The sequence below is a fragment of the Pan paniscus genome, chromosome 8 (genome assembly GCF_029289425.2).
Source record: "Pan paniscus chromosome 8, NHGRI_mPanPan1-v2.0_pri, whole genome shotgun sequence".
Taxonomy (NCBI): domain Eukaryota; kingdom Metazoa; phylum Chordata; class Mammalia; order Primates; family Hominidae; genus Pan; species Pan paniscus.
In genome coordinates this window covers 85,831,342-85,854,697 of record NC_073257.2, presented here as the reverse complement: position 1 = coordinate 85,854,697, position 23,356 = coordinate 85,831,342, and the positions used below count along the sequence as shown (strand labels likewise).

The window sequence follows — 23,356 nt, the reverse complement described above, 5'->3', positions numbered from 1 at the left end:
AAGCTGGACTGTACTGCTGCCATCTCGGCTCGCTGCAGCCTCCCTGCCTGATTCTCCTGCCCCAGCCTGCCGAGTGCCTGCGATTGCAGGCGCGCGCCGCCACGCCTGACTGGTTTTCGCGTTTTTTTGGTGGGGACGGGGTTTCACTGTGTTGGCCGGACTGGTCTCCAGCTCCTAGCCGCGAGTGATCCGCCAGCCTCGGCCTCCCAAGGTGCCGGGATTGCAGACGGAGTCTCGTTAACTCAGTGCTCAATGGTGCCCAGGCTGGAGTGCAGTGGCGTGATCTCAGCTCGCTACGGCCTCCACCTCCCAGCCGCCTGCCTTGGCCCCCGCAAAGTGCGGAGATTGCAGCCTCTGCCCGGCCGCCACCCCGTCTGGGAAGTGAGGAGCGTCTCTGCCTGGCCGCCCATCATCTGGGATGTGAGGAGCCCCTCTGCCTGGCTGCCCAGTCTGGAAAGTGAGGAGCGTCTCTGCCCAGCCGCCATCCCACCTGGGAAGTGAGGAGCGCCTCTTCCCGGCCGCCATCCCATCTAGGAAGTGAGGAGCGTCTCTGCCCGGCCGCCCATCGTCTGAGATGTGGGGAGCACCTCTGCCCCGCTGCCCCGTCTGGGATGTGAGGAACGCCTCGGCCAGGCCGCGACCCCGTCTGGGAGGTGAGGAGCGTCTCTGCCCGGCCGCCCCGTCTGAGAAGTGAGGAGACCTTCCACCTGGCAACCGCCCCGTCTGAGAAGCGAGGAGCCCCACCGCCCGGCTGCCACCCCATCTGGGAAGTGAGGAGCGTCTCCGCCCGGCAGCCACCCCGTCCGGGAGGGAGGTGGGGGTCAGCCCCCCGCCAGGCCAGCCGCCCCATCCGGGAGGTGAGGGGCACCTCTGCCCGGCCGCCCCTACTGGGAAGTGAGGAGCCCCTCTGCCGGGCCACCACCCCGTCTGGGAGGTGTACCCAACAGCTCATTGAGAACGGGCCATGATGACAATGGCGGTTTTGTGGAATAGAAAGAAGGGGGAAAGGTGGCGAAAAGATTGAGAAATCGGATGGTTGCCGTGTCTGTGTAGAAAGAGGTAGACATGGGAGGCTTTTCATTTTGTTCTGTACTAAGAAAAATTCTTCTGCCTTGGGATCATGTTGATCTGTGACCTTGTCCCCAACCCTGTGCTCTCTGAAACATGTGCTGTGTCCACTCAGGGTTGAATGGATTAAGGGTGGTGCAAGATGTGCTTTGTTAAACAGATGCTTGAAGGCAGCATGCTCGTTAAGAGTCGTCACCACTCCCTAATCTCAAGTACCCAGGGACACAAAAACTGCGGAAGGCCGCAGGGTCCTCTGCCTAGGAAAACCAGAGACCTTTGTTCACTTGTTTATCTGCTGACCTTCCCTCCACTATTGTCCTATGACCCTGCCAGATCCCCCTCTGCGAGAAACACCCAAGAATGATCAATTAAAAAAAAAAAAAAAAGTGGCAAGTTTACACTCATAATAATGTCACTTTCCTCCCTCCCTTTTAACAATAGTTGAGAGGAAATTGTGTTTCGAACAAAAACTGGACTCAAACTCTGTCTCAAGTCCTGAGCTTTGGGACCTATTGAGTAATCACTAAATGTCTGTAGTCAGCCAAGTCTCTTAAATCTTTGAGCACACATACACAAAAATTACTTTGACTAGAGTCCCTGGCTTCTTCTGAGTTCCAAAGATTTTGATATGTTAGCATATAATTCAAAAGCAGCTTTGAAGATTAATTTTGCTGAAACAAATTTCGTGCTTTTTTCCTCATTATTCTACTTTTTAGAAGTCTACTTTTGAGAGTATAGTAAGTTTTAATTTGCCACCAGCAAGTTTGAGAAATAATCATTTGGTGTATTCACTATTGGTGAAATAAAGTTATTGAACAAATTAATAGGGCAAATTGGCTTCAAGAAGATATTTTGAAAAATGTTTTATCATGAATCAGTAGTGCACTGTTGTCAGTGGGATAGGTGGAACTCGCTGAGATCACTTATGCAAGGGTTTTTTCAAAATACAAGTCTGCAAACACATGTATCTTCCCATCTCCACTTTCCCTCTGTCTCTAGGCACTGAGAAGCCTTTTAGGAAAATCGGGATGGATGTGAGGCATCTTTCTGTGAAGAAAAGCATCCCAGAAGATTCTGATTTTCACCCCAGCTCAATCATTCCAAACTTTGCTGCTGATTGAAATCACCTGGGAAACGTTTACCAAGAACCTTGATGCCCAAAGCCATACCCAATACTAATTAAATTAAAATGCCTCATGTTGAAGATGAGGCAGATATTAAAGCTTCTCAGGCGATTTTAATGTGCAGCAAAGTTTGAGAGCCACTGCTTAATTTGAGTTTAGGACGAGAAACTGCTCCTATTTGGTGGGACCTTGGGCAAGTCAGTTTTAAGGTCTGTTTCCCTGATCTGTAAAACGAGTGTTGAATTAAATGTCACATAAGGTCATTGGTCCTTTCCAGCATGTAACTTTAAATTCTGTGATTTTAAAATTATTTCAGAGATGAAAACTACTTGAAGCACTATAGACATATCCATCTCACATGCTAATGTTACAGGCTTTTTAAAAAGTGCTAATATTGTGTAGACCTATTAGTAGAATTGAGATTTACCTTCCCTCAGTTGTTTTGAGCCTCACTCTACAAAATTAGCTGGGCATGGTGGTACATGCCTGTAATCCCAGCCACTTGGGAGGCTGAGGCAGGAGAATCTCTTGAACCCGGGAGGCAGAGGTTGTGGTGAGCCGAGATCACACCATTGCACTCCAGCCTGGGCAACAAGAGTAAAACTTGGTCTCAAAAAAAAAAAAGAACAGTTATGACCTCTTAGGCCTTCTGGAAGGGGTCTTCGGGATCCCGAGAGGTCCACAGAGCACATTTGGAGAACCACTGGTTTATACACAGGCACAATGCATTAGTTTTACAAAGTTTAAAGTTCCTCAAAGACTGGCCTCTTAAAAAGGCAGATGAGTTTGTCATTCAGACAACAGAAAATACATAAATACATCATGAGAGTATACTACAGAGAACTAAAGAGAAAGGAAGCTAGGAAATCTGAATCACATTTACATTTATTAAAGTTTACTACTACTGCTTTGTAGAACATTCTTGTGTTTCAATGTGTGGTTAGAAGAGTGAAAATATGTTTGGTTTATTGCCATGGGCTGTTAGGGAGAGTCAATACTCATGGGCATTTCTGACTGGTTATCATACAAAAGGCTTCACGGTACAGGCCATGATGTGCTGAGAAAGAAGAAGTCAGGAAACCCTCTGCAAGTCAGGATCCAGGAGAAGAATTCGTAAAAACTGCTCTGGGAAAGTAAACACCAAAGCACACAGGAGGAAGTATTTTACTAAACAAATATTATACCAAGATATTAACAGTTTTTGAAGTAATGTGCTTTCTTATTTTATAGAGATGCAGATAGATCTTTGAGCAAACCTGATGAACAGTTACACTCATTTGCGGTAAGTGGCACTTTTATTGAGGTTGTATTTTCATCGTACACTTGTATCTGTTTCATGCTGAAGTCAAAGCCATCTTTTTTTAAATCTTCCCCATTTCATGTTGCATTTAGTCATCTTAAGTGTTGTAAAAAGAATGTGCTGGAGTAAGAACTGATCTGCAGCTCTGTTTAGTTAGTGAGCTAGTATGAGTAAATATACTATCCAAACAACAGAAAATGTATCTTTTTTTTTTTTTTTTTTTTTTTTGGTGGACTCTCTTTCTGTAGCCCAGGCTGGAGTGCAATCGCGCGATCTTGGCTCACTGCAGGCTCTGCCTCCCAGGTCCCTGTTCAAGCAATTCTCCTGCCTCAGCCTCCCGAGTAACTGGAATTACAGGCGTGTGCCACCATGCCCAGGTAATTTTTTTTTCTTTTTTCTTTTTTTTTTTTTTGTAAAGACAGGGTTTCACCATGTTGGCCAGGATGGTCTTGAACTCCTGACCTCGTGATCCACCCACCTTGGCCTCCCAAAGTGATGGGATTACAGGTGTGAGCCACCATGCCTGGCCCAGAAAATGTATCTTTTTAAAAGGTAATTGTGAGCTGTCTATAGGACCCTGCAAGCTACTACCCAATTTTTGAAGCCATTCCTCCTTCTGTTCCACACAGGTTTCCACTGTGCACATTACGAAGAAAAGAAATGGAGGTGGGAGTTTAAATAACTATTCCTCCTCCATTCCATCGACTCCCAGCACCAGCCAGGAGGACCTTCAGTTCAGTGTTCCTCCCACTGCCAACACACCCACGCCCGTTTGCAAGCGGTCCATGCGCTGGTCCAACCTGTTTACGTCTGAGAAAGGGAGTGACCCAGACAAAGAGAGGAAAGCCCCGGAGAATCACGCTGACACCATCGGGAGCGGTAGAGCCATCCCCATTAAACAGGGCATGCTCTTAAAGCGAAGTGGGAAATGGCTGAAGACATGGAAAAAGAAATATGTCACCCTGTGTTCCAATGGCATGCTCACCTATTATTCAAGCTTAGGTGATTATATGAAGAATATTCATAAAAAAGAGATTGACCTTCGGACATCTACCATCAAAGTCCCAGGAAAGTGGCCATCCCTAGCCACATCGGCCTGCGCACCCATCTCCAGCTCTAAAAGCAATGGCCTATCCAAGGACATGGACACCGGGCTGGGTGACTCCATATGCTTCAGCCCCAGTATCTCCAGCACCACCAGCCCCAAGCTCAACCCGCCCCCCTCTCCTCATGCCAATAAAAAGAAACACCTAAAGAAGAAAAGCACCAACAACTTTATGATTGTGTCTGCCACTGGCCAAACGTGGCACTTTGAAGCCACGACGTATGAGGAGCGGGATGCATGGGTCCAAGCCATCCAGAGCCAGATCCTGGCCAGCCTGCAGTCATGCGAGAGCAGTAAAAGCAACTCCCAGCTGACCAGCCAGAGTGAGGCCATGGCCCTGCAGTCAATCCAAAACATGCGTGGGAACTCCCACTGTGTGGACTGTGAGACCCAGAATCCTAAGTGGGCCAGTTTGAACTTGGGAGTCCTCATGTGTATTGAATGCTCAGGAATCCACCGCAGTCTTGGCACCTGCCTTTCCCGTGTGCGATCTCTGGAGCTGGATGACTGGCCAGTTGAGCTCAGGAAGGTTATGTCATCTATTGGCAATGACCTAGCCAACAGCATCTGGGAAGGGAGCAGCCAGGGGCGGACAAAACCCTCAGTAAAGTCCACGAGGGAAGAGAAGGAACGGTGGATCCGTTCCAAATATGAGGAGAAGCTCTTTCTGGCCCCACTACCCTGCACTGATCTGTCCCTGGGCCAGCACCTGCTGCGGGCCACCGCTGATGAGGACCTGCAGACAGCCATCCTGCTGCTGGCACATGGCTCCCGTGAGGAGGTGAACGAGACCTGTGGGGAGGGAGATGGCTGCACGGCGCTCCATCTGGCCTGCCGCAAGGGGAATGTGGTCCTGGCGCAGCTCCTGATTTGGTACGGGGTGGACGTCATGGCCCGAGATGCCCATGGGAACACAGCGCTGACCTACGCCCGGCAGGCCTCCAGCCAGGAGTGCATCAACGTGCTTCTGCAGTACGGCTGCCCCGACGAGTGCGTGTAGTATCTGTTTTATTTGACTGCAGTCTCCTTGGTGCAAAAACAAAATGGGAAAAGTAAGGATAACTCAGAATTTCAAAAGGAAATCACAAATTCAGCTAGTAATAGCATTTTCAGTACTTTTCGTAAACTAAGTAAATACACAAAATGTTGATTTTTCTGACCATAAGACATATTTTATGTCCTTTTGCCAAGGTGGATGTGTTAGTCTCAGGCCCTCCTGGCCACATTGCCCAAGTCACACAGGCTTCTGTATTATGTATTTAGATAAAATGTGTGAAAATATATTTGAAAAAAAGTTAATAAATATGCATTGATTTTTGTACACATGGCACCTCTTTTTCATTTTTATTTTTATTTTTTTTTGGACGATGTTTTGCTCTGTTGCCCCAGCTGGAGTGCAGTGGCGTGATATCTGCTCACTGCAAGCTCTGCCTCCCGGATTCACACCATTCTCCTGCCTCAGCCTCTCAGGTAGCTGGGACTACAGGTGCCTGCCACCACACCTGGCTAATTTTTTGTATTTTTAGTAGAGACGTGGTTTCACCATGTTAGCCAGGATGGTCTCGAACTCCTGACCTCATGATCCACCTGCCTCGGCCTCCCAAAGTGTTGGGATTACAGGCGTGAGCCACCGTGCCTGGCCCATGGCACCTCTCTTAATTTATAAATTGAACTGGATGTGAAGTAATAATGTCAGCTAGTTGAGATAAGAGAGTTACAGTTCGGCTGGGCGCAGTGGCTCACACCTGTAATCCTAGCACTTTGGGAGGCCTAGGCGGACTGATCACCAGGTCAGGAGATCAAGACCATCCTGGCTAACATCATGAAACCCCATCTCTACTAAAAAATACAAAAAATTAGCTGGGCATGGCCGGGCGTGGTGGCTCACACCTGTAATCCCAGCACTTTGGGAGGCCGAGGCAGGCGGATCACGAGGTCAGGAGATCAAGACCATCCTGGCTAACATGGTGAAACCCCATCTCTGCTAAAAATACAAAAAAAAAAAAATTAGCCAGGTGTGGTGGCGGGCACCTGTAGTCCCAGCTACTCGGGAGGCTGAGGCAGGAGAATGGCGTGAACCCAGGAGGCGGAGCTTGCAATGAGCTGAGATTGCACCACTGCACTCCAGCCTGGGTGACCAAGAGAGACTCCTTCTCAAAAAAAAAAAATTAGCTGGGCGTGATGGCGGGCACCTGTAGTCCCAGCTACTTGGGAGGCTGAGGCAGGAGAATGGCATGAACTCAGGAGGCAAAGCTTGCAGTGAGCAGAGATTGTGCCACTGCACTCCGGCCTGGGCAACAGAGCGAGACTCGGTCTCAAAAAAAAAGAAAAAGAGGGTTACAGATCATTGCACATGGAAAATATTCCCAGCAGTAAACACTTCCATTAATGTGATCTACAGCTTTTAAAAAGGAGCATCTCAGAATAAGATGGTGGTACAATTTGCTTATTGAGAAAGGAAAAAAAAAAAACCACATGAGTATATTACAAAGGGAAAAGAAGGAATGTGATTTCTCATGATTGAAAGCTTGATTTAGATTGCATACAGCTTTTGCTACCCAAGACCAAGAGGCTCTGGCAAGACAGGGTGGTTTTCCGAATGCCAGACCGAGGTGCCTTATGAAGGCAGCTGCTGATGGTTCCAGATGTAGAGAGATAGGTGATGCAGGAGGGAAAGCTGGATTGGAAAAGGGAGAGTTTTGTAGACGGGCTACGCTCATTGTGCCTTTGAAAGAGCAGAGCCGGCAGCCTCTAGTCATCATTTGGATATATAGGACTAGAGCATGAATCTGATGTAGAGCTACAGAATGAAGAGCAACAGCAGCTGTTTAAATACCGAGAAAGTGTGTAGAATGAAATTGGACAAGCCAAGCATGGTGGTTTCATGCCTTTAGTCCTAGCTACTTCGGAGGCTGAGGTGGGGGAATTACTTGAGCTCAGCAGTTTGAGTCCAGCCTGGGCCAGATGGTGAGACCCTGTATCTTAAGAAAAGAAAAAATAAGACCAGGTACAGTATCTCATGCCTGTAGTCCCAGCACTTTGGGAGGCCAAGTTGAGAGGACTGCTCGAGTGTAGGAGTTCAAGACCAGACTGGGCAATAAAGTGAGACGCATTTCTACCAAAAAAAAAAATCAAGAAATTAGCTGGACATGGTGGCACATGCCTGTGGCCCAAGTTACATGGCATGGCAGGCTGAGGCAGGAAGATCACTTGAGCCCAGGTGGTGGAGGCTGCAGTGACCCATATTCATGCCACTGCACTCCAGCCTGGGCAACAGAGTGAGACCCTCTCTCAAAAACAGATAAAGTGGACAGAAAATAGGTCAGTAAGGACTAATCATTTAAGGGACAAGCCCCCAGAAGAGTGGCTACTAGAGTGGGAGAAGTAAAAGCAGAAGGAGAAAGAGTTGAAGATAGGTGAGGCTGTGGTCCCAGTGCTGAATTCTGCCAAGCAGTGACTTGATTCATGAACACTCACTGGATGCTGACTCTGTTGCTCTTCTGAGTGCTGGGGTAGAGGAGAGGAGAGGTGGAGCACAGTTCTTGCTTTTATGAGCTTATGTTCTAGGAAGTTCAAGTATTTTTTCAGGTAGTATGAAATAGCAGGAAGAGGAAGCAGGCTAAAGGGACACAGAGTGATTGGGGGCTATTTTAAGTAGAATGATAAGGAAGAGCCTGTCTAGAGAGCTATTTGAACAGTGACCTGACTGAAGGGACAACAGAAAGCAGTGCTGACATTACAGGTAGCAGGATGACTGCCAAGACAGAAACGCATTTCATATGTGTTTGAGGAACAAACAGCAAGGTGACCAGCATGGGGAGAGTGAAGAATGAGGGAAACCTTGGATGAGAATAAAGCAATTCCATCTTGGATGCTAATCTGCCATGTTCTGATTAATCCCAGTTCCAAGAATTCATCTATGATTTCTATTTTATCTTTTTAAAAAATATATTTTTTATTTTTTGAGACTGAGTCTCACTCTGTCTCCCAGGTTGGACTGCAGTGGCACAATCTCAGCTCACTGCAAACTTCACCTCCTGGGTTCAAGTGATTCTCCTGCCTCAGCTTCCCGAGTAACTGGGATTACAGGCGCCTGCCACCACGCCTGGCTAATTTTTGTATTTTTAGTAGAGACGAGGTTTTACCATATTGGCCAGGCTGGTCTGGAACTCCTGACCTCAGGTGATCCGCCCACCTTAGCCTCCCAAAGAGCTGGGATTACAGGCGTGAGCCACTGTGTCTGGCCATACACATCCCTACTGAAGCCTGCATTACCCTTTCCCTATGCTATATAAGCCCTGGGTCAGGGAGGTGGGGGTAATGGCACAGGGATCCACCATCTTATCTTGGTGCCATCCCTGACTTGGCTTCTGTTCATAAACGCCTATTAAATGTTTCTTTCTGAGAAACTGGATTTGTCAGCCTCTTTCTTTGGTATCTCAGGTTCCTTGGCCTTTGCGGGTAGGTTTATATAGACCTGCTCAGCACAGGACAGGCAGTTTCTCAAAAAATTAAAAATAGAATTACCAAATGATCCAGCAATATCACTTCTGGGTATATAGCCAAAATAATTGAAAGCAAGGTCTCATAGAAATATTTGTACACTGATATTTATAGCAGTGGTATTCACACTTGTCAAAAGATGGATGCAGCCTAATTGTCCATAGGCAGATGAATTGATAAAATGTGGTACATACATACAATAAAATATTCTTCAGCCTTAAAAAGGAAGGAAATTCTAACACATGCTACAACATGGATGAACATTGAGGACATTATGCTAAGTGAAATAAGCCAGTTAGAAAAAGACAAATACGGTGTTCCTTCACTTATGTGAAGCGTCCAGACTGAGTAAGCAAACTAATAGAAACAGAAAGTAGAACGGGGGTTGCCAGGGACATGGGGAAGGGAGAAAATGGGAAGTTGCTTAGTGGATATAGAGTTTTGGTTTTGTCAGATGAAAAAGTTCCGGAGATTGGTTGCATGGCAATGTGAATATACTCTACATTACCCAACCCAAGGGCTCTCCTTGACCCCTGTTCCAACTGCCACTTAGAAGTGGTTAAGGTAGTAAATTTTATGTATATTTTACCACAATTCAAAATAGAATTATTATTTTTTTATTATAATTTTTTGAGATCCCTCACTCTATTGCCCAGGCTGGAGTGCAATGGCGCCGTCTCGGCTCACTGCAACCTCTGCCTTCTGGGTTCAAGAGATTCTCCTGCCTCAGCCTCCCAAGTAGCTGGAACTTACAGGCACATGCCACCATGCCCAACTAATTTTTGTATGTTTAGTAGAGACGGGGTTTCACCATGTTCGCCAGGCTGGTCTTGAACTCCTGACTTCAGGTGATCCGCCTGCCTTGGCCTCCCAAAGTGCTGGGATTACAGGTGTGAGCCACCATGCCCGGCTGTCAAAATAGGTGTTTTTTGTTTTTTTTTTTTTTTGAGATGGAGGTTTGCTTTTGTTGGCCAGGCTGGAGTGCAATGGCAGGATCTTGGCTCACGGCAACCTCCACCTCCCGTGTTCAAGCAATTCTACTGCCTCAGCCTCCTGAGTAGCTGGGATTACAGGCATGCACCACCATGCCCAGCTAATTTTGTATTTTATTTTAGTATAGATGGGGTTTCTCCATGTTGGTCAGGCTGGTCTCCAACTCCTGACCTCAGGTGATCCACCCACCTTGGCCTCCCAAAGTGCTGGGATTACAGGTGTGAGCCATTGCGCCTGGCCTTTTTTTTTTTTTTGTGTGTGTGTGTGTGTGTGTGATGGACTTTTGCTCTTGTTATCCAGGCTGGAGTGCAATGGCACGATCTCAGCTCACTGCAGCCTCTCCTCCCGGGTTCAAGCGATTCTCTTTCCTCAGCCTCCTGAGTAGCTGGGATTACAGGCATGCACCACCATGCCTGGCTAATTTTGTATTTTTAGTAGGTATGGGGTTTCTCCATGTTGATCAAGCTGGTTTTGAACTCCTGACCTCAGGTGATCCACCCACCTTGGCTTCCCAAAGTGCTAGGATTACAGGCGTGAGCCACTGCGCCTGGCCTGAAAAAAAATTTTAAAGTTTGAGAAAATACAAAATTTCCATAGTCTCCATGTATTTCTCCTAAGATCTTTCCCCCTATGAGGGGGAAAGATAGTAACTTTACAATGGAGAAACCCAGCAGAAACCTGAATCAAATGAACAAGTTCAACATCATCAGTAAGAAGCACTATCAATGCCATAACTCTGATGGAATGCACTGGGAAGGATTCCACATCATTTTTGTGCCGTAATTGCCAAAAGTTCGTAACTTCAGTCCAATCATGGAAATACATCAGATAATCCCAAATCGAGGAACATTTCACAAATACTGATCAGTACTGGTTCAAGATGTCACGGTTATGAAAGATAAGGAAAGATTGAGGAACTGTTATTGCAGTCCTACAAAACGGCGAGAGACTAAGAAATAACTAAATGCAGCGTGATCCTGGGTGGAATTTGGGAACAGAAAAAGGACATTAGTGGAAAAAGTGGTGAAACTCCAATAAGGTCTTTTGTTTAGCGAATATGTTCATTTTAAATTAGTTAAATTATTTAAATATATTTAAACATTAGTTAAATGTATTTAATTAAATTAATAAAATTGGTTATTTTGTGAAATAATTTTAATATAGTTAAATATGAGAATGTGGACTTCCTGGTTCTGATCACCGTACTGTGGCTATCTAAGAGGTGAATGTTCAGGGAGGCTGGGGGAGGAATAAATGGAAATTATACTATTAAGTTGGAAGAGAGAAACCTACCCCATCAGTCACGAAACCCTCACATTCATGGCAGTGTGTCGGAGGTTCCAGTATGAATGGCATTTCCCAGATGTCAGCGCAAGGTCCCTGTGGAGGGAGTGGGGCTCCCTGGGAATCTAGTGGAGAGCATTCGGGGCTCCCTTCCTCAGGAGCCTGCCCTTTCTGCACAGAAGTGTCAGCCTCACCTCTGTACCACTGCCCCTCTGCCTCTCAGAACCCACTCGGCTTCAGGAAGATTCTACTGTCATCCTCCTTTCCCGGATACAGCCTCCAGGGACTCAGCCCTGCCTTCCCAAGTGTTCCTGCCTCTCTTGGGAAGGGGTGCTCTCAGATCCCACACCCCTGGACTTCCCCAGGCACCACCTGCTCCTTCTTCACTTCTCCAGCTCTGCGTTCTCACTCTGAGAGTCCTCTCCTGCTGGGAGTGTGTGTTGCTGGCAACAGTGAAGATTCCCCTCTGGGTTGCCCCCCATGCCCTGTTCTTCTGCACTTCCCTGGCTTCCTGCGTTGGTTCTGCTGGTGTCTCCTGCTTTTGGTTTACGTGGCTTCCCAGCTTCCTAATTTCTCTGAAGTTGAGTTTGATGTGTGTGTTGATGATGGGCTTTTTCCTCCTCCTCCTTCTCCTCCTCCTCAGTCTTGTTGTTGTTCCATATAGTTTCCAGAAGGAGAAAAGGGACACTGTAAAATTTAACTGCTGCAGGCTGGGCACAGTGGCTCATGCCTGTAATCCCAGCCCTTTGGGAGGCCGAGGCAGGCGGATCACCTGAGGTCAGGAGTTCAAGACCAGCCTGGTCAACATGGTGAAACCTCACCTCTACCAAAAATACAAAATTTAGCAAGGCATGGTGGCATGTGCCGGTAATCCCAGCTACTCGGGAGGCTGAGGCAGGAGGATCTCTTGAAGGCGGGAGGCAGAAGTTGCAGTGAGCCGAGATCATGCTACTGCACTTCAGCCTGGGGAACAAGAGCGAAACTCCATCTCAAAATAATAATAATAATAATAATAATAATAATAATAATAATGCCATGTTTCTATCAGACCCAGAAATCCCACAGAGTGAGCTGGAATTCTGTTTCTCTGTTTCCCCTCCATACCCACTGGCTCCTCTCTGCCCACTCCCTCTTGGACTGCATCACCAGGGTGCCTCACTGTCTGGCCCTAGTGGAATTCAAACAGTGGAGGATGTCATAGGAGGTGGGAGAGAGAGAGGAGAGGTGGCTATTTGCTCAGATTCTTCCTTGCTGGTTTGGCAGTGGCCACATCTTTCTACTGATGGCTGCAGCTCCTGATGATCCTCCTCTACAGCCACAGCTCTCTTTGGGATCTGTGGACACCTTTCCTAGACCCAGGGAGATAACAGCTCCCACTCTTGCTGGTCCAGGACATTCCTCATCTCTTACTGGTTCTCTTAACTCTGTCCACACTTCTGTGAACAGCCCCTTTCCTCAAATACCCATTCGAATATGTCCTCTGGCTTCCACCAGGAGCCTGACTGATACCCACAGGTGAGTGAATGCTGGCATGCTGCTGGGCCCCTCTTCCTCTGGTGACTGGCCAGCCAAGTCTCCAGGAGTCTCATTAGGGTGGGCAGGTGGTGGGCACAGCACAAACTGTGAGCTCAAATCCACAGAGCAAAAGTGGGAGAAGACACTGGCAGGATGGACCGCCACAAAACTCTTGGCATTCATGACGTCTGTCCTTTAAATCACGCAAGGCATCATCATGCTTCAGACATGAGACAGCCTAAGTATTTAAGTATTTCAAATAAACAAATTGTTTTCCAGAATTGGTCATTTCTAAGTTGGCAAATTGCTATTGGAAACGTTGGCTGTCCTTGACTCAATGATTCAGCCAGCTAGTCCCTTGCCAAACTAGTTTGTTGGGCAAATTCCATCTTGAGAATTTATCTGCTCCTGTCAAAGCCAGATTCTCCCTGCCTGAGGGGAGGCTGGACTTGACCTTCTGACTCAGGATATGCTGACTTGGGTCCCTAGGTCCAAGGGCGGCCCTCTTGGGCCTACTGTGGGCTGGACCTCTTCCATGATGGGGTGGTGGAGGGCAGGCCCCACCTGATTCACACTTGACCTCATCCAGGCAGGTGAAGTTCCCTGCAGGAGTCACCTGAGCCCAGCCCCTAAGACCAGGATCCATCATGTTTAGGAGGATTTGGGGCTATCTCATGTTCTTTGGCTAGAAAGGGGTCCCACTCTTAGGGGTCTGCCCTCTGTGGGACACAGATGGCTTGCTGGGGCCCATGGACTGGGCTGGGTGGACGGGAATCTGGTCACAGCAGCAGCAGCTGGAAGGCCAAGAGGGAGGGCACCAGGACCTGGGACCCATGTCTGGTCCTGGGCCTCCCCGGGCCTCTTGCCTTCTCCCCAGCAGGCATTTGGGATCTGTGTCTGGACCCAGCCTTGCCCAGAAGGCCATGGTATGTTGTCATTAGAATCACAGTGCTCACACCAAGGCAGTGCATTAAATTAGCAGGGCAGGGTCTCATGGGCAGGGGACCATGTGGAGGGGGTGGGGGGAAGGGCAGTTGTCCCCAGAGGCTGTGGTGGGCCTGGCTCTGGGCTGGGCAGTGGGCCAGGGTCCTGCTGTGTGGCTGAGCTCTGACAACAGGCTGTCTGGGTCTGGTGAGCTCCTGAAAGCGGGGACTGGTGGAGAGTACCCAAGGGTGGGAGCTCATGAGGAGGGGGTCTGTGGGGTCTGGAAGCCATTCTAGAGCAGGCAGATGACATTTATCAGTGGAACAGGCATAGAAAGGACCCTTGTGCGAGTGGGGAACACACAGCCTCAGAAGAAACAGGGAAGGGGCTTTGACAGGTCCAGGGAGAATCCCTGAGGTTTCCTAGAACAATTCCCACCAGCCATGTCCCAGGTGTCCCCCCAACCCCCAGGCCTCTGCAGTGCCAGCCCAATGCCCTGGGCAAAACATCCTGGACTCTGGCTGTTACAAAAGTAGGACAGGGTCATCTGGACCCGCCTGAGCTCCAGGCCCCCGACTTTCACAGCCCCTTCTGGGTCCAGAAGTTTATACGTATATAAATGAAAAATGTGCAAGATTCAGATTATTGTATTCTTTTTCATAAAGAGGGCCCCTCTAAATTGTTTAAGCCCCAATTCACCCCTGCCCAAAGGAGATAGCAATGGCATGTGTGGGGCTGTAGTCTTGAGACCCAGAGGTCCTGCTGCCCACGATACCCACTGTCCACCCTAGGGGGACTGGCCGTAGCCCTGGAGCCCGCAAACACCATGCAGGAATGCAAGAGGGTCTCAGCTCCCGAGTCCCAGGCTGGGAGGGCCCACAGTCCAGTAAACTAATCAGGCCCCAACACACCCAGGAGAGCAGCTCCAGGAGCCTGCATTGGGGAGAGAGCCTCAGACCCCTGCCACAGGCCTGCACCCCAGAAGTAGGAGCATGGGAAGACCTCTCCTTGGCTCCTGGCCAGCGGAAGTAACATTCCCCAGCCCTCTGGCTCCAAGGCAGCCTCACGTCCCAGTCACTCCTTGGCACACCCTACCGGTTGGTCAGAGCTCACTGCCAAAGGGCACCTCAGTGATGAGTGGAGGGAACAGGTGTTTATCAGGAGCTTGCATGCTTTGTCTCAGGGACGATTAGTGACACAGCCAGGAAGGCACGCTATCCCCATTTTACAGATGAGGAAACGGAGGCTCAGGTTGGGCTGGTGACTAAGGGAAGCAGCATGTGGCAGGTGGCTTGAGGCATGTCTGTCCATCATGAGTAACTAGGGAGCAGCCCTGCCACTCCTCATGCGATGCACCAGGAGCCGGGGAAGCTGCTTTCTAGGGGATTCTAGCTAAGGCCAGAAGCATCTCCCTGAGTGGTGGTGGAGGCCTCTGTCTACTCCTCCAGGACTGCCAGGGGATAGGAGGGCACCGCTGACCTCACAGACACTCTTGGGTGAGTGAGCATCAGCTGAGCGACGCCTGGTGACTACGCTTCTGCCCAGTGCTGTGCCCCCCTCTGACTCGGGCAAGGCACCACCCTGAACACCCCACCCTGTCCCATGGAGGCCGCAAACTGCTCTGCAGAGCCAGGGTCTCCAGGAATGGGGAGGGCAGTCACCCTCACTCCACTTGTGTTCATGACCCAAAGGACTGCCTAGGTCTCCAGGCCCATAGAACCCCCAAACCTCTTACTAGGCCACACTGGGGACCTTGAGCAGCAGGCTTGGAATCCTAGGCCTTGTCTCCAGGTACATATCAGTACCCAGGCTTGGGAAGCTTTGGTCTCAGGGGGGCTGGCACTCAGGCCCTCTGCCTCAAGGAAGAGGCATGTCCAGATCTCTCCTGTCCAGCCCTGCTCCCTGGGTCCCTAGGACAGGGTTACAGAAGCTTCATGCTGTCAGGGGATGCTGCCACCCCAGTGCCAGGGTGGCTCTGCCCAGCCCCTTCCTGCTGCCACCCTCGCTGACTCACCTGTCCAGCCTCCTACTGGGCTGGGGCGAGGGCTTGTTGCCCCAGAGCCTAGATAGGCACCAGAGACAGCTATAAAAGCATGTTGGGCCAGTCCTCAGCCTCCTAGTTCACCACTGTCTGCTGCCACACGATGTTGGGAGGCCTGGGGAAGCTGGCTGCCGAAGGCCTGGCCCACCGCACCAAGAAGGCCACCGAGGGAGCCAGTGAGGACCTGGGGCTCCTTTCTACCTGGGCTGGGGGGATCTGGGGCAGACTGGGTCCATTGGAGGTGGATGTTAGTAGGCAGGCGAGGACCTGCGGGGAGGCCTTGGCCCCTCAGGAACCCTGGTCTCCTGCTCTACCAAGTCAGCACGGAGTTGAGGGGTGCAGACCTGGGGAGGTCTCCTGGGGGCAGGGCATGAGTCCTGGTGCTGGGTGAACACTGGCAGCTTGGACCCTTCCCTCTGGAAATCTGGGGAGCCTTTCTTGTCAAAACAGCCTATTCTGAATAACTTATGCAGGAAAAGGAAGATGGATTTTTATTTTTACCATAACTTTAAAGCTTCAAAGATTTCTTAACAAGTCACCAAGTCTGTTCAAAGTCAAAAAGGGCATTTTCAATTTCATCCGAGTCCCCTAAAGCATTTTTATTTTTATTTTTATTTTTATTTTTATTTGAAATGGAGTCTTGCTCTGGCACCCAGGCTGGAGTGTAGTGGTGCGATCTCGGCTCACTGTAACCTCTGCCTCCTCGGTTCAAGTGATTCTCATGCCTCAGCCTCCTGAGTGGCTGGGATTACAGGCACCCACCACCATGCCCGACTAATTTTTGTATTTTTAGCAGAGACGGGGTTTCGCCATGTTGGCCAGGCTGGTCTCAAAGTGATCCATTCCTCTTGGCCTCCCAAAGTGCTGGGATTACAGGCGTGAACCACTGCACCTGGTCCCGAAGTGTTTGTTGTATTCAGAGGTCAGCAGCTATGTGTGGGGAGGCCCAGCCAGGCGCCACTCATGGGTCATCGTGTGAAAAACAGTCTTGCCTGAGTTTGTGTCCTCTTTCTAAATGGCAGCAGACACGTATTTTGTTTTTGACTCTGCAGCTGGTGTGGACCACCTGCTTTAACCTTTCACTAGCCTCTGAGTTTTGTATGATTCCTGTTGGGAGAAAAGCTGCGTGTTGGGAGAGAAGCTGAGGCAGGGCTTGCTAAATTTGCTGGCTCCTTGCTTATAGCATTCCCATTCTCTCAAGTAGCCATATGTTTCTCATTCACTTGATACACCGTTTCCTTTCAACCTCCACATCCTCACCACCTGTTTCTTTGTTAGATCACCAATAAATAGCGTGGGCTCCCAGAACTCGGGGCCTTCGCAGCCTCCACACTCGCGATGGCGCCCTGCTCCCATTTTCTCTCTCAAACTGTCTCTTTCTCATTCCTTTGACTCCGCTGGACTTGCCGCCCCCGCGACCTGGTGTTGGGTCTCATCACCCCAACAGATTCCCATTCTAAAGATGAGGGAACCAAGAGGTGGAAGGTAGAGTTAGAATAAGAACCGTTTCTTCTGACTCTGAAATCTTTCAGTTCTAGCATGCTACCACCCACACTTTAAAAAACTCTGAAGTAGGCAGAGAATTCCCTTTTGTTGGAGGAATTGCTTTAAGAGACCTGGTTTTACTGGATGAGGCTTTGGAAACCAACCTGAGGCAGGCGCTAGCACATCCTGAGAGGGGTGTGACCTGGCACAGAGGCCCAGCCTGGGCTTCATGTCTCAGCTGGCAAGACGGCCTGCTCATTGCCATTCCAGGCCAGGCAGGGCCAAGGGGCTTCAGGGACCCATGCCCTCATGGGTGAAATATGTACATCGAGCCCTGGATTTATTCCCATTTGGATGGAAACACTAGGCAAAGTATTTTCTTGTTGATATAAAACATTTTACATATTTATGGAGTACATTTGAGCATTTCTTACATGCACAGAATGTGTGGTGATCAATCAGGGTGTTTGTGGTGTCCATCACCTTGAATATTTGGTATTACTATGTGTTGGGTACATTTCAAGTCCCCTCTTCTAGCTACTTTGTTTTTTCTTTTTGTTTTTGTTTTGAGAGAGAGTCTTGCCCTGTCACCCAGGCTGGAGGGCAGTGGCGTGATCTCAGTTCACTGCAACCTCTGCCTTCCATGTTCAAGCAATTCTCCTGCCTCAGCCTCCCAAGTAGCTTGGACTACAAGCGCAGGCCACCACACCTGGCTAATTTTTTATTTTTTATTTTTCGTATTTTTAGTACAGACGGAGTTTCACCAAGTTATCTAGGCTGGTCTCGAACTCCTGACCTCAAGTAATCTATCTGCCTGCCTGGGCCTCCCAAAATGCTGAGATTATAGGCATGGGATACTGCCCCTAGCCTTCTAGCTACTTTGAAATATACAATACATTGCTGCTAACTATAGTCACCCTAGGTGAAGTATTTCTCAACAGAAACACTTTGCATGTCCCCCGCGTCTCCTCTGCTGAGGTGGACACTGGCACTGGGGTCTCTGCTGCTGGTTGGATAGGTCCCCATGATGAATCAGATGCTTCTCTCTCACGCTAAGATCTTTCACGTCAGGAAGGGGCTCTTCTGGAAGAATAGTTATTATCTGTGCTACATTTCCTAAAAAACTGTTTCCCCAGAAACTATATATAACTTTCAGGCACCTCAGTGCTTCAAGAATACACTAAAGAAGGACCCTCATTTGTCTGGCATGTTTTTGGTATTTTTCTTGAGATGTTCTTGCAGGACTCAGGGCAGATAACAGACCAGCTTGATGAAGAATTTAGCAAGGAAGGCCCCCACTGAGCTGCTTCCTGTTCTCACAGAGATCAGATAAGCATTTCTGCTGGACAGTTACAGAATCTGGTCAAGGAGAGACTGAGTCACTGCTCAATCATCCTAGAAGCCGCTGTTGATTTTTTTTTTTTTTTTTTTTTTTGAGATGGAGTCTCGCTCTGTTGCCCAGGCTGGAGTGCAGTGGCATGATCTCAGGTCACTGCAAGCTCTGCCTCCCAGGTTTACGCCATTCTCCTGCCTCAGCCTTCCGAGTAGATGGGACTACAGGTGCCCACCACCACGCCTGGCTAATTTTTTTAATTTTTTTTGTATTTTTAGTAGAGACGGGGTTTAACTGTGTTAGCCAGAAAGGTCTTGATCTCCTGACCTCGTGATCTGCCTGCCTCAGCCTCCCAAAGTACTGGGATTACAGGCGTGAGCCACCACACCCGGCCTTTTTTTTTTTTTTTTAAAGACGGAGTCTCACTCTGTTGCCCAGGCAGGAGAGCAGTGGCATGGTCTCGGCTCACTGCAACCTCCGCCTCCTGGGTTCAAACAATTCTCCTGCCTCAGCCTCCTGAGTAGCTGGGACTACAGGCACCTGCCACCACACCCAGCTAATTTTTTGTATTTTTAGTAGAGAGGGGGTTTCACCAGGATGGTCTCGATCTCCAGATCTCGTGATCCACCCGCCTCAGCCTCCAAAAGTGCTGGGATTACAGACGTGAGCCACCGCACCTGACTAATTTTTGTATTTTTAGTAGAGACAGGGTCTTACCATGTTGGCCAGGCTGGTCTCAAACTCCTGGCCTCAAGTGATATGCCTGCCTTGGCTTCCCAAAGTGCTGGGATTACAGGCCTGAGCCACCATGCCCAGCTCGGTACCATAGTTTCTTGAGGATAGAGACTAATGTGTTGCAATTTATTGGTTTCTGTATCTGCACTCAGTGGTTCTCAACCTCGGTTGCATATTAGAATCATCTGTGGTGCTTTTTATTTTTATTTTTGAGACAGAGTTTCGCTCTTGTTGCCCAGGCTGGAGTGCAGTGGTGTGATCTCGGCTCACTGCAACCTCTCCCTCACGCGTTCAAGCGATTCTTCTGCCTCAGCCTCCCAAGTAGCTGGGATTACAGGCATGCGCCACCATGTCTGGCTAATTTTTGTATTTTGAGTAGAGATGGAGTTTCACCATGTTGGCCAGGTTGGTCTCAAACTCCTGACCTCAGGTGATCCACCTGCCTTAGCCTCCCAAAGTGCTAGGATTACAGGCGTGAGCCACTGCACTCGGCCTTGTGGTGCTTTTTAAAATGCCACTACCAGGTACCAGACCAATAAAATCTGTCCCTAAGGATGAGACCTGGATATGTGTGTGTGTGTGTGTGTGTGTGTGTGTGTGTAAAACTTCATTGCATCATCATTTAATCCTATATGCTGATATGCTGTCTTTTTTTTAGGGACTCAGTAGCTGTAAATGTTTTCTAGGTGATTTTAATATGTACTGAGGGTTAACTGAAATCCATTGGTATAGCACAATGGCTGACATGTAGCTAACACTCAATAAATGTTTGAATAGTGAATGAATAGATATTTAGATCCTCTTTTTTTTTTTTTTTTTGAGACAGAGTTTCGCTCTTGTTGCCCAGGCTGGAGTGCAATGGCGTGGTCTCAGCTTACTGCTACCTTCACCTCCCAGGTTCAAGCGATTCTCCCGTCTCAGCCTCCCAAGTAGCTGACACTACAGGCACCCGCCACCATGCCCGGCTAATTTTTGTATTTTTAATAGAGACGGGGTTTCTCCATGTTGATCAGGCTGGTCTTGAACTCCTGACCTCAGGTGATCCACCCACCTTGGCCTCCCAATGTGCTGGGATTACAGGCGTGAGCCACCGAGCCTGGCCTAAATCCTCTTTTTACTGGTGAGGCCAAGTGACTGCCCTGCCTGAGGTCACACAGCTAGTAAGTTATTGAGGAACCCAAATTCAAGCTGGGTACGGTGGCTCATGCCTGTAATCCCAGCACTTTGGGAGGCCGAGGTGGGCGGATCACCTGAGGTCAGGAGTTCGAGACCAGCCTGGCCAACATGGTGAAACCCCGTCTCTACTAAAAATACAAAAATTAGCCGGGCATGGTGGCAGGTGCCTGTAGTGTCAGCTACTTGGGAGGCTGAGACGGGAGAATCGCTTGAACCTGGGAGGTGGAGGTAGCAGTAAGCTGAGACCACGCCATTGCACTCCAGCCTGGGCAACAAGAGCGAAACTCGGTCTAAAAAAAAAAAGGCGGGGGGGCCGGGCGCAGTGGCTTTCACCTGTAATCCCAGCACTTTGGGAAGCCGAGATGGGTGGATCACGAGGTCAGGAGTTTGAGACCAGCCTGGCCAACATGGCGAAACCCCGTCTCTACTAAAAATACAAAAAGCTAACTAAGTGTGGTGGCACATGCCTGTAGTCCCAGCTACTCAGGGGGCTGAGGCAGGAGAATTGTTTGAACCTGGGAAGCAGAGGTGGCAGTGAGCCAAGATCTCCATTGCACTCCAGCCTGGGCGACAGGGCGAGACTCCATCTCAAAAAAAAGAACCCAAGTTCAATTCTTCTGACCCCAAAATCCCAACTATTTTCTTTTTGGAGATCAGGTCTCCCTCTGTTGCCTCCAATGTTTTCTCCCCTTTTTCTTTCTTTTTTTTTTTTTTTTTTGGAGACAGGGTCTCACTCTGTCACCCAGGCTAGAGTGCAGTGGCAGGATCACGACTCACTGCAGCTTCGACCTCCAGGGCTCAAGCAACCCTCCCACGTCAATATCCCAAGTAGCTGTGACTATAGGAGCATGTGACCAGGCAGGCCTGGCTAAATTTTTTTGTATTTTTTGTAGAAACAGGGTCTCACCATGTTATCCAGGCTGGTCTTGAACTCCTGGGCTCAAGCGATCCACCTGCCTCAGCCTCTCAAAGTGCTGGGATTATAGGTATGAGCCACTGCACCCAGCCCAAGTGTTTCTAGGACATAGAGGCATATGCCAAGGCAAACGGTATTTAGCATACACTAGGTGGGCAGCTATTTTATGAAACTCTGTAGCCTTTGATAATCACAGTTATAGCACCATAATGTTATGCCTTGTAACAGAGACGTTCTCGTAATGGAAACCTAGAGACAAGTAGAGATTGTATTAACATGGGTTGGTATGTTTACGCACACCTACACACCTTTCCATGACCACGTATGTATTGCAATAGGTAATTTATTTTTTTATAGTTTTTTGTTTGTTTGTTTGTTTTTTTTTTTTTTGAGACGGAGTCTCGCTCTGTCACCCAGGCTGGAGTGCAGTGGCACGACCTCGGCTCACCACAAGCTCTGCCTCCCGGGTTCACACCATTCTCCTGCCTCAGCCTCCAGAGTAGCTGGGACTACAGGCGTCTGCCACCAAGCCCAGCTAATTTTTTGTTTTTGTAGTAGAGACGGGGTTTCATCGTGTTAGCCAGGATGGTCTCAATCTCCTGACCTCGTGATCCGCCCACCTTGGTCCCAAAGTGCTGGGTTTACAGGCGTGAGCCACCGTGCCCAGCCTATAGTTTTTTGTTTTTTTTTTTTAACTTTTTTTAATAATAAGAAAATAGAGATGGGGGGCCATCTCACGATGTTGCCCAGGCTGGTCTCAAATTCCTGGACTCAAGCAATCCACCCACCTTGGCCTCCCAAAGTGCTAGGATTACAGGCGTGAGCCACCATGCCTGGCCCACCATTTATTAATTAACAGATAAATTTATATAGCGAGAGTGCATTCTTTCCTGGGATCTTGGAGCAAGCCCAGCCATTCTTTGCCAGCTATGGAATTGAAGCCCCTGCTGCTGCCACTTTGAAAGGGTCTTTGGAGGAAAGCAGTTGAGATTAGCCCATGGTCCTATTAGAGAAGGCACAGTTCCTGAAAGGGTGTACATTGGTTATAGAGCCCAGAGAGTTTGTATTCTGAGTCCTGAATAAAAGGCCCATGCAGGAGAATTGGGAACATGGAGGGCAGAAGTTTGTACTATAATTAGCTCTAGGAGTAACACAGAAGGGGGAGGGAGGGGAGTACAAGCGGCATCTATTTTGAGCACATCTGCGATTGACGGGACACGTGTGCTGGACTGTAATGATCCCAGGGCCAAGTTGCCTGCCTGTGGTGTGTGGTGTGGGGGGGAGGCCTGGGGCAGCAGGAGCAGGACAGCCGGACAGGAAGCCCAGACGGGGTTCGAGCACCTCAACTTCTCTCCCGGGGACACTGTTCAAACTCCGGGGGCCATAGGCCAAGCTGAGCGATGGGTGCTGAGGAGGAGGTGCTGGTCACACTATCAGGGGGAGCCCCCTGGGGCTTCCGACTTCATGGGGGGGCCGAGCAGAGGAAACCGTTACAGGTGTCTAAGGTAAGGGAGAGCCCCTGAAATGAGGCTTCAGGGAAAGGGAACCCAAGGGATCCTGGGAAGAGATGTGTGGTGGCATATGGCGGGGGTTGGGGGGGTGGGAGGCTGTGAAGATGGGGTGGGTGGTGGGCAGGGAAGTATGCTCAAGTCTCATAGTGGGAGTAGCGTCTGACCACAGGCTTCCTGTGGGGGTCTATTAGAAAAGAGAATTCGTGGTTTCCAGGGAGCAGAGGAAAAGGAAAGGCTCTGCTTCAGTTCCCTGCAGCACTGTGGTATCAGAGGCCCAGCTCTGGTCATCCAGTGTTCGTTCTCTTGGGTATGTGCCTCTACTCCAAACTCCAGAAATACGGGG

The 23,356-nt window shown here is 49.1% G+C and overlaps 2 protein-coding genes and 1 long non-coding RNA gene across 6 annotated transcripts in view; 2 read left to right on the top strand and 1 right to left on the bottom strand.

Annotated features, from left to right (window-relative positions):
- Positions 1-46: 46 nt before the first annotated feature.
- On the top strand, positions 47-5,920 carry AGAP5 (ArfGAP with GTPase domain, ankyrin repeat and PH domain 5). Of its 4 annotated transcripts, none has more exons than XM_055093022.2 (4): positions 47-653; positions 3,423-3,474; positions 3,746-3,869; positions 4,122-5,920. In XM_055093022.2, the coding sequence occupies exons 2-4, from the start codon at positions 3,452-3,454 to the stop codon at positions 5,595-5,597; spliced, it is 1,623 nt and encodes a 540-aa protein (XP_054948997.1). In that variant the 5' UTR covers positions 47-653; positions 3,423-3,451; the 3' UTR covers positions 5,598-5,920. The 4 variants fall into 4 exon arrangements, with proteins under 4 accessions (XP_054948997.1, XP_063463817.1, XP_054948996.1 ...); XM_063607747.1 differs by having other exon boundaries at positions 47-770; XM_055093021.2 differs by lacking the exon at positions 47-653 and having other exon boundaries at positions 868-3,474.
- Positions 5,576-23,356, bottom strand: part of LOC134731136 (uncharacterized) — a 19,599-nt gene continuing 1,818 nt past the window's right edge. Inside the window, exons 2-3 of the long non-coding RNA XR_010113258.1 lie at positions 11,387-12,021; positions 5,576-5,623 (exon numbers count right to left, since the gene is read on the bottom strand). This is a non-coding gene — a long non-coding RNA (uncharacterized LOC134731136). The remainder of the gene's footprint in view (positions 5,624-11,386; positions 12,022-23,356) is intronic.
- The window catches only part of SYNPO2L (synaptopodin 2 like), an 11,379-nt gene continuing 10,807 nt past the window's right edge, over positions 22,785-23,356 (top strand). Inside the window, exon 1 of the mRNA XM_003815999.5 lies at positions 22,785-23,007. Within this exon, the coding sequence (XP_003816047.2) occupies positions 22,903-23,007 (105 nt within the window). The 5' untranslated portion in view covers positions 22,785-22,902. The remainder of the gene's footprint in view (positions 23,008-23,356) is intronic.